Raw genomic sequence first — 9,681 nt, 5'->3', positions numbered from 1 at the left:
TCCAAGTTTTCCTTCTCAATAAATGTCATCATAAATGGATCCATCAGAAAGGTGTAAAGACCACAGGTGGGCATCTGTCAGGGCTGCCATTGCGAAGGGAAAAGAACTTGCTGCATTTTGTGTTGGTTGGGGGGGTGCAGAACAAGTCACAGCTAGATTTCCCTCAGCAGCGGAACAAGTACTGTGCTACCTGTGGACTGTGGTACCACTTGTGAGATATCAGAATACACTTGAGCCCACTCCACTTGGCAGATGAAATGACCAGGTATGTGCATTACTATCAGAAAGCATTGCATGGATATTCTTATTTCTCACACCCTCACTGACTCAACACAGAGGGTATGATCTCGTGCCCCCTCGCATGCCGATATACCACACTATATTCATGATGTCCAGGTGAATGAATACTACAACCTGGGGAAAAAACTTCCCAAAATACATACAATGATGTTGAAGAGTGGTTCTCCTACGCTGATGTGTAGACTGGCGTCCCAAGATGACCATGCCCCTTGTACTGTCTACCTGCACAATGTACTCCATCACCATCCTACCTCAGCGGCATTCATGGTAAACATGGCCAAAGGAAGTGGAAATCAAAGTAGGAATCATATACTGAGGCTGCAGCCATCTAGGCACAACAAAAGATGCTTCTTGCATCTTGGCAATACTCTGAAAGTTTTGCTCGTGTTGCTTTCCCATTTGTGACCACTGAAGAATTCTTATGTAATGTCTAACACGAGACACTAAATAAATCACTGCCATCAAAATCAGGTCCTTGAGAACTTAAAAGGCAGTTGAAGGAAAGGAACTTAGGATGTGAAGCAGAGGTCTGAAGGGGGGGGGTGGTATGTTGTTCAGGAAGCTCAATCTGTTTTTTGAATGGTGTCCAGATAGCTTCCTATAGACACTCAGACCTTAGTTAGCTCCAATTACGGATTTCTTTGTTTATGGAGATTTCCAAGGACAGGTAAAGTTGAAGCAGGTTGTCTCGTGTGGACGAGCAAATGCCTGGTGGTGGGAAAAAGAGCCAGAAGTCCAGTTAAGGGAATATTCAAATTCCTTGTTTCCTCATGAGTAAAGCAACTGCTGCCATGCAACTGAGCCCCCTGGGGTCTGCAGGGAGACCGACTGACAGGGCTCAAAAATGGCAATGACTAGTTCAAAGTCAAAATGGTAGCAATCTCCTAGATTCCTTGGCAATCTGATGTATAATTAGGCATCCTGGAGATCCAGTGAGCACATCCAGTTCCCTTCCTGAGAAAGAGAGGGGTGAACCAGCCAGAAATGTTTTTTTTATTTTTTACATACTGATGTAGCCTGCCGCGATCTAGTATTGGTGTAAGGTCCTTCAACTTCTTGAGAATCAAACAACCTCAAAATGAGCCCCAGGTCCTCTCTGGTCTGTTGGGACCTCCTGCTTGGCACTAACTAAAACAACTAAGATCTCTTCTCCCACCCTCTTCTGATATGGTGGGACAGCCATCATGGAAGTGAGGACTGTTGGGGGGGTATAGACAAAAAATCTGGATACTACAACTCTGAGCCATTCATCTTGAGTGATGGCCATCCATATAGACTTGGACAAGATCCTAGGGACTTTGTTGCTGTCTTGCCTTCAGATTCCTCAAAAAGGACCTTTGGGGAAATATGAACTTGACACCAACAATGGACAACTTGTCCCTTGTTCACTTATCTCCAGTTTGCATGCTTTCACTGTGGGTCCAGAAGACAGACAGAACCTGCCAAATGGGGCATTTGTGAAAAACATCTTGAAACTTTCTGTAAAGTCACATAAAAAGAGCCAGGTATAAAGCATCATGGTGATGCCTGTGTCCACAGCTCTAGCTGCTGCACCAGTCCCATTATATAACAAATGCATGGAGAGGACAGAAAATTAAAGCAGGGTGGATATATGTACCTCCAGTTGTCTTAGACAGTCAGATGTCACCAGGTGTCTCTGCACATCCAGGATCCACTCAGCTAGGTCACACCAAAACATGTTCTTAGGAGACTGGTAATTTAAGGCTTTTTAACAGCAAAGGTACCCAATGCAAGATCTGCTTCTCCCTTCTGCCCATCACTTTGGAATCTGTTTAGAACCTTGGCTGTCAATCCTGAAGAAAGAAGGCTCTCTTGGTTATTGCGGTTACAACCAAAGAATCAGCAAAAGGACCATTGCTCCAAAGATATCCTGCCTTTAGAAGGAAACTGTGTTTATCTGGCTTCCTTGAGATTAGCAGCCAGTTAGGAATTCTCATAAACCCATCCTGTTACCAGATCAATTACTACAATCAGCAGGAGGAACCAACCAAGATGCAAAAAAGAAGTAATTTGAAAAGTCTCCATCTCCTCGTCTGGGAAGGGGATCAACAAGCAAAGTTTATTTCTGCTTGATCAGCTCTAGAATTTCCCCAAATATGGGGTCATCTGGCAAGGATTGTGGGGAGCCCTTCTCTTCATCAAGATATGAATTCTAAGTTAGAGACCCTGCAGGGAAATCAAAGTACCTCTTCTTGCACAGTCTTCCTTGAAACTTTGGATTGCTAGTTATCTGTGGGGGGAAGAAGAGTATTGCTTTTCTATGCATTGTTGATGGAACTCATGATCAGTACCAAAAGCTACAGACTAGTGGGTACCAAGGGGTAGAGCCGGAGGTGTATTTAATCTGGCATGTCTTGACAGTGAGATCAGTTTCACCAGGATTCTGAACAAAGTGCCTGTGAGCATTGATGTCACTAGTACCAAAAACAGACCTTAGTGCTGAAGCTTATAGAAATGGTACAGCCATCAACCACAGGCTCCTTCTGGACATGAAGCTGGTTTAGGCAGCAAAAGGTCAAAGGCTGAGGTGTCAGACACTGAAACTGGCCCTGACAAAAAAAATCACACAGCAACAGGACCAAGTGAGTTGGTATCAAAGGTTCAAGCTCTTCCGATACCAACACATCACGCTGGCGTTGCTGCTGACTCTGAAGCTCCTGCAGCTGGTGCCAGGACCAGAGGAGGAGCAGAACAAGTAGATAGCTGCCAGTCCAACTTGTCCACTCTATAGGTAAATGGGAATGGTATGCCACCCATGCCAATCTATGCTTTAGTAAATGCCCTTGTCATGTTCTCCACGTCTTACTCTATTGAGGGGCTCCTATCAGACTTCATGGAGTGGAATGGAAAAGCTGAGGTGGAACCGGGATTCCATATATCTAGACAACTCCTTCTCTGAGAAAAACCTCAAGACTTTTTCCCTTGGAGAAGAGTCTATGACTACCAAGGAGCCATACTCTTCAGAGGTGGTAGAGTGTTGAGAAGCTGCACTGGAGACTCATCCTTGTTAATGATCCTAGCAAGAATGGGATGGTACTGATGGATCAGTCTTGGACAACTGTTCTGTTCCAATCAAAACCATAGGAGAGGTATTGGAGGGTTGATGTTTTGGCCTACATTGCTTAGGAAAAAAGGAAATCTCCTGGCTAATTTTCTACTCTCCTTTTCTTTCTCCTCTTCATCTTCACATCTGGACTCATTTTGGGGAAGAAGACCTTTTAGGATTCGTTTATTATGGTGCTCTTCTAGCATCTTTCATGCAGATGTTACACTGCTCTTTCAAATTACCTGTCCCAGGCACACCATGCATAAATTGTGGGTTCCCTGGGGCAGTCTTATGACAGTAAGTCCGCACAAAAACACAGGGGAACAGACACTACAGAAGCCAACTTCTACTACTAAGGTAGACTTGAAAACTACAATTATTATGAGGTTTTTTTATTAACTATTTAATAGCCCTTTGGACAAATGGGTGGGGGAAGAGGAAAAGAAAAAATAAATCAGCACTTTAACAAGAAGGAGCTTAAAGTGATAAAAAAGAATTAAGCTATTTACCTACCGCTAAGCAATACATCGGAGGGGGGGGGGCTGAAACCTTGTTCTCTCTCTCAAGCCTGTGAGAATTGCTGCAATGCCTAGGGCAGCACACGAGATCCAAGTTAACAGGAAGTGGTAGCAAAACCTATGTGAAGAAAGCAGTTTACAGTGTTGGCACCCTGCAACAAGTCAGTCCCATCCAGTGAAGTGGACAGACTGGACAATCTAAGACATGCTGCTTCCTAATACTGGTGCCACTCATGGTAATTTGAGACTCTGGTTCAGTGAGCGATTCATGCAGTATTTTTTCTTCACCAATATCAATTCCATACAAATCATGAACATATACACAAAACTCATGCATTATTTTTTCCCTGAATTTCAAACATGACAAGAATAATTCTTAAACAATAAAAAACATAACACAATGCTTTGAAAAGAATTATAGGAAGCCTTCTTCACTATACATAACGTTCTTGCCACTAGCCACTTTCCTAGACTACAGCATAAGAACAAAAGTACATGCTATTCATTTCAAATCCAGAAGTTTGGTATGATGAAATGAAATCAAAATGAAGTTTTCAGTTCCATTGATTAAACACCAGTGTGAGAAGATAAGTGCAACTTACCTTAATTTCTGTACATTGTGAGCTAGTCAACAGGTGGGGATTTTCTTTCAAACTATTCTTTACCATGTCAGGAACAGAATTACTCATTCCCCCCTGCTTGGGCAAGTTATGCATTTCACATTCACTTGCTTTTGTGGCATGGGTGTGTTCACTCTGCACTTTGTCAGAAGCGATCTTTATTTCCGTTTTATCAATGGTGGTTCCAATTTTACTTTGCTTTTTAAGGTACAATTTACCAGAGTCCTGCAAAGTTTGCAGCCCTTCAGCATTCAGTTTACATTTTACTATGGCAGGTTTGGGATTAACACCTGCAGCTTTTTTCTTAGGCAAACAGAACTTTTTACCAACTGCAAAAAAAGCTGCTCCCACACAAAGCGTGACCTTTGGCTTTATTTTAAGACCAATATGCTGCGATGGGGGCCGTGTACTAACTTCTATTATACCACTTTCTTTTCTTGGTACAGAATTCAAACCATCAAATTTTAATTCAGATTGCTTAGGGACACAGTTTGCACGCTTTGAAGACTGGAGCTCTGAATTAAGTGTTTTTGAATGACTTGTCTTTTTTGAAGAGTTCTTATTTTTTTCTAGCACTTTGTTAATCTGTGGTGGACTACGAACTTTATTACCATCAACACCTTCCACAAGGGGCTTGCTTTCATTCAATGTTTTCCTTTCCAGTGGTGTGAGATAAAGTGCTCTGCGTTTACTGTAGAATGACCATGCTGACATACTATTCTGACACGGAGAACCATGCTGAGGTGACTGAGGTTTTAATGGAGACAAACGATAAATAGATCTGGGTGCACAAACAGTTTGTAATGGAGATTTCAGTAACTGATTTGGAGCTGCATGGATACTACCAGAATTTTCCTTGTCTCCATCATATGTTTCAGCAAACTTCCTTGAAAGTGGACTGATGATAAATTTTGTGGGAGTCTTAACAGGAGACTCTGTGCTGAAGTCCAAAAGCAGTTTCTTTACTGGAGCTTCAACTGCAGGCAAAAAGCTAAAAACAAAAATTAAGAAAAAATATTTAAAAAAAAAAAAAAAAAAAACAGTATGAGAAAAATATGAGCATTAACAAGTGAATAAGAGGTTTTTTCATTTAAACAACCATGTGAATGGGCAAACATTAACTGGCTAAGTTACACAGAAGAAAAGTAATAGTTATTCACAGCATTTCCAATAAATGTTTATAAAACGTGGCTGGTACTCCTTGCAGCCTACTACACAAGCTACTAACAATCTACCTTAAATCACTCTTTGCTAACACTCCTGCGAAGGTAAAACGCTCATTTCATGCATGAACATTAAAAAGGCAATAAGGCTGGAGGAGCCATTTGGAGCATTGAAGCACTGCATGTTCTCATAAATAAGTCAACAATGCAATTTTTATAGTAAAATTATGTTTAGGTGACATGCATCTTAGAATAGAGAATATAGAAGAAATGAAAATGAGCTGACCCAAGAAAGTGGCTGGAAAGGGAGGTGGATCCAGAAGTAATGAACCTACCTGTAACTGATGATTATGATGATGCACTGAAAAAAAACACTATTAAGGCTTATAATCACAGAGTATGTAATTACGTTGGTGGGATTTTACTTAGTCTGGTCTGTACTTGGATATGACAGATGCTTGACAGTATGTGAAGTTAATGACAGATTCTTTGCACAACCATCACGATGCCACACTCTTGGCAAAGCATAAAAGGCAGAAGGCAGTTGAGAGCTACAACAATCTGATACACACTGACCAACAGCTCATTCCTCTGGAAAATGCAGCAAGATTAAGAGTGTTAGAAGGCAAGAAAGGAGCAAACTGCTTAAACTTTGTAAAAAATAAAAGATGGAAATTATATGGTAGTTATTAGGGAAGATAGAAATTCATCAGAAGGTATAGGCTCATAGGTGTGTACTAGGCTAATGGCCCTGGAGCCTTTACAAGCCTAGTCAGGCTCGATATTTCAACAGAGATTGCCTAAAAAGATTCTAATCAACAATGAGGGAGGCAGAAAATTGAATAAAGAATAACATTCCCTGCAATGTTGAAAGTGTTTATACCACACAGCATGCATGTGTTTATCAATGTAAAACTTACTGACAGCTCAACTGCTTGGGCTATTAAAATACCTATTAAAACACTTCCAAGCAAAAATTCTAAATCTTCCACACTTTGCTGCATATTTGGGAGCCATACATATACCCTACTAAACATCCTCTGATACTGTGATAGAAGAAACAGAAGGGCTTGGTCATTGTAAGGTGGTACACACCTCAAGTAGAACAGAAGTGGAGGATGAGAGAGACCACCAGATTGATTATATTGAAAAGGAGCATTTTTTTGCTCATTGACTGTAAGAGAAGATCTGAAAGGACATATTTAAATGCAGGATTGAAATGTCTGAACACCTAGACTGTCCATGTGTGATCAAGATATAATGGAGCCAAGTATATAGAAAATTTTTGTTTTGCACCTAAAGAAAAGCCGCATATGATGTTCTACAACTGGCACTCTGGTAGTAGTACTGTTACCATACTCTGGTAATCTACTAAAGCTTAGAGTCCATCTCACTACCTGTCTGTTGGTGTGATTGACCAATCACCTGGCAATACAGAGACCGCCTTATAAACCCACTGACCAGACCCTTTCAGTTTTCTAATGCCATAGTAAGGGAAGAATCTTTTGGAAGACTGAGCTCAGATTAGAAACCTTTTTGGATTCTCATTTCACCCCTCTGCTTTTTTCTCTTAGTGCTTGAATTGTATATTATGCTACTTTGATTTTTTTTTTCTGATTGGGAAATAGTATGTGCTTGGAGTTTTATTTTAGCTTCATTTGAAAGTTTCGGCATAAAGGTTTAGGACTGAGATGACTGAACAGGTTTATATCATTTTAAAATGATTTTTTTCCTTAAATCAATTTTCTCGCCATTTTGTATGTTAAACATTTCTGACAAGAACTTTTGATAAATTCATCATTTCTTTCTTTATCAAAAGCTGTTTTATGCATTTTTAATCATTTGAGGTTGAAACTAGCTTTTTGTTAATATTGGAGGACTCTGACATGTATTTTGTGCTTTGACTGTGTTAATGAAACAACTGTCTTTTTACTCATTGCAGGTATCCATACAGAAATATACTTCAGATTGCTATTTAGAAGAATGGGGGGGGTCCAATTTTTTTTACTGTACTGACCATGCAGCCCTTTTGGTATTGCTCTAGCCATTTTTTTCTGTCCCATGACTTATTGGAGCATCGTATCAGAGTCTCAGCATCACCATCTAGCCCTTGCGCACCTAAAAAGCACAAAAGTAAATGAAGAAAAATGCCTTAGCCAATGGCTTGCGACTCCGCAGTAGCTTTGTGCTATCAGACCGCTCGCCTTCTTTTGCCTCCAGGTCCCCTAGTGTAGCATTAGTACCACAATTATGCATGACAGGAGGATCGAACACATCCTCTCTGGTTGTACTATTGCCCGTTTCAGGTAAGGGAAAACTAAACTCTTTAGGTGCATGGAGAAAGTCATGGGTGCAGAATCTGTTGCCAGTGTTGATAAGTCTCCCACCAGGAATTCTTCCACTAGTATACTGCATGCAAGAGAAAGCAAAAAGACCCACCATGTTGCAGGGCAAAAATCTCTTGACAGTGTTTTCACCTGAGCTGCTGGCTATGGCTAGACCCATTATTCAGGCCATTGAGTATGGTGTGCAAACCCAGGCTGTAAGTAAAGCTAGCTCTCCCACCTCCACTCAACCAACCAAGAATCCAGAATCTGAGATTTCAAAAGTGTCAGATTCTGATCCTTAATTTTCCTCAGAGGACTAAGAGGTTCAGAAACAACATTTTTCCTTTTCCCCAAATGCTGGCCAGATTTAGGGATACATTCAACTGAGAGCAATTTTCTGCAGTCCCAGATATCAGCAGGGTATATGATCATTTGGAAGATAAAGGCAATGACATTGTGACTTTCCCTCTCTTGGTGCCAGGATTGGAAGATGTTTTTTCAGAAAACTTGCAGCTCTCCTTTGTTGAATGACTCATGTGTTCTGTGATGCCAGGTCTCCAAGTTCCTTTATCTGCGTACCCTCCCAAATGTGTCCTCCACACCTTTTCCAATAAAAAGACTACAAATTTATCAAACCCAGTCTCTCAAGATAAACTAAGCAAGTGGCTAGAATCTCAGGAAAAGCTGATGCAGTCCAGCACCATAACTTTTTCACGCTTTAAAAAGAATGCTTTTGGGACATCGATACTGTTTCTAGAAATGCAGCAACACTGTTTGTGATAAAGAGGTATGCTTGGTTGCATTACCAAAAGAGGTTTTGAATGCTCCACTTGATGCTAATTGCATGTTCAAGTAAAGCAACTGATCAGATTCTAAAACACTGGTATGACAGAGGTAAACTGATGTGAGCAGTGTCCAGAATATTTTTATTCCCAAGTTTTCCTCCAATAAGCAAGACAATTCTGTGGTCAAACAAACAGAAATCTTGGCTGGAAAAAAAAAAGAGGAAAAAAAAAGCCAGCAAATAGAAACAGAGCGAGAATGCTGCAAAACCTAAGAAAGGTTCCTTTCCCAAAAAGGATACCCCCCTCTCCCAACCTATGACTATGCCGAGTCTCTGCACCCATCATTCTCAAGTTCCCCTCTGGGTTCCTCGTCACAAAAAAGTTAGTTCTCAACAAGGAGGCCTGGCCATCTGTAGTCTCCGACAAATGAGTGCTCAACACTTTTGGCAGAAGTTACAAGCGACAGTGGAGGGAACATCTGCCTCTATTTGGGGGGGGGGGGGGTTTCCCCCTCATCCACTACACCAGACTTTATTAATACCCTCACACTCTAGCTCACACTTGACGCAAAGATCATAGAGACAGTCTCTCCTTCACAGTGAATGAATGTTTCTAATCCAGAATTTTTCTGGTTTCCAAAAAGAGCTGTTGGGGAGACCAGTGTTGTAACTATCCTTTCTAAACACTTTTGTTAAGGTCCCAAGTTCAAGATGCTCATCCTGCAGACACTGTTTCCTGTTCTGCCAGACCACTACTTCATGGTGACCCTTGACATGAAGGATGTGTATCATCATATCCCTACTGCTTATCACTTCACAAAATTTCAGAGTGAGAACCAAACAAATCAATTCTCTGCATTGCTTTTTGGGCTATCCACTGCACCTTCAGTATTTACAAAATG

General features: G+C 41.1%; 1 protein-coding gene across 1 annotated transcript in view; it reads right to left on the bottom strand.

Annotated features, from left to right (window-relative positions):
• The window catches only part of LOC122794953 (N-acetyltransferase ESCO2-like), a 96,538-nt gene that overhangs the window by 65,317 nt on the left and 21,540 nt on the right, over positions 1-9,681 (bottom strand). Inside the window, exon 3 of the mRNA XM_044063547.1 lies at positions 4,488-5,496. Within this exon, the coding sequence (XP_043919482.1) occupies positions 4,488-5,496 (1,009 nt within the window). The remainder of the gene's footprint in view (positions 1-4,487; positions 5,497-9,681) is intronic.

Source organism: Protopterus annectens, chromosome 2.part1 (assembly GCF_019279795.1).
Source record: "Protopterus annectens isolate FY-2018-M chromosome 2.part1, PAN1.0, whole genome shotgun sequence".
In the NCBI taxonomy this organism is placed as follows: Eukaryota; Metazoa; Chordata; order Ceratodontiformes; family Protopteridae; genus Protopterus; species Protopterus annectens.
Note: the sequence above shows the minus strand (reverse complement) of the source record. Positions and strands in the feature narration are given on the sequence as shown.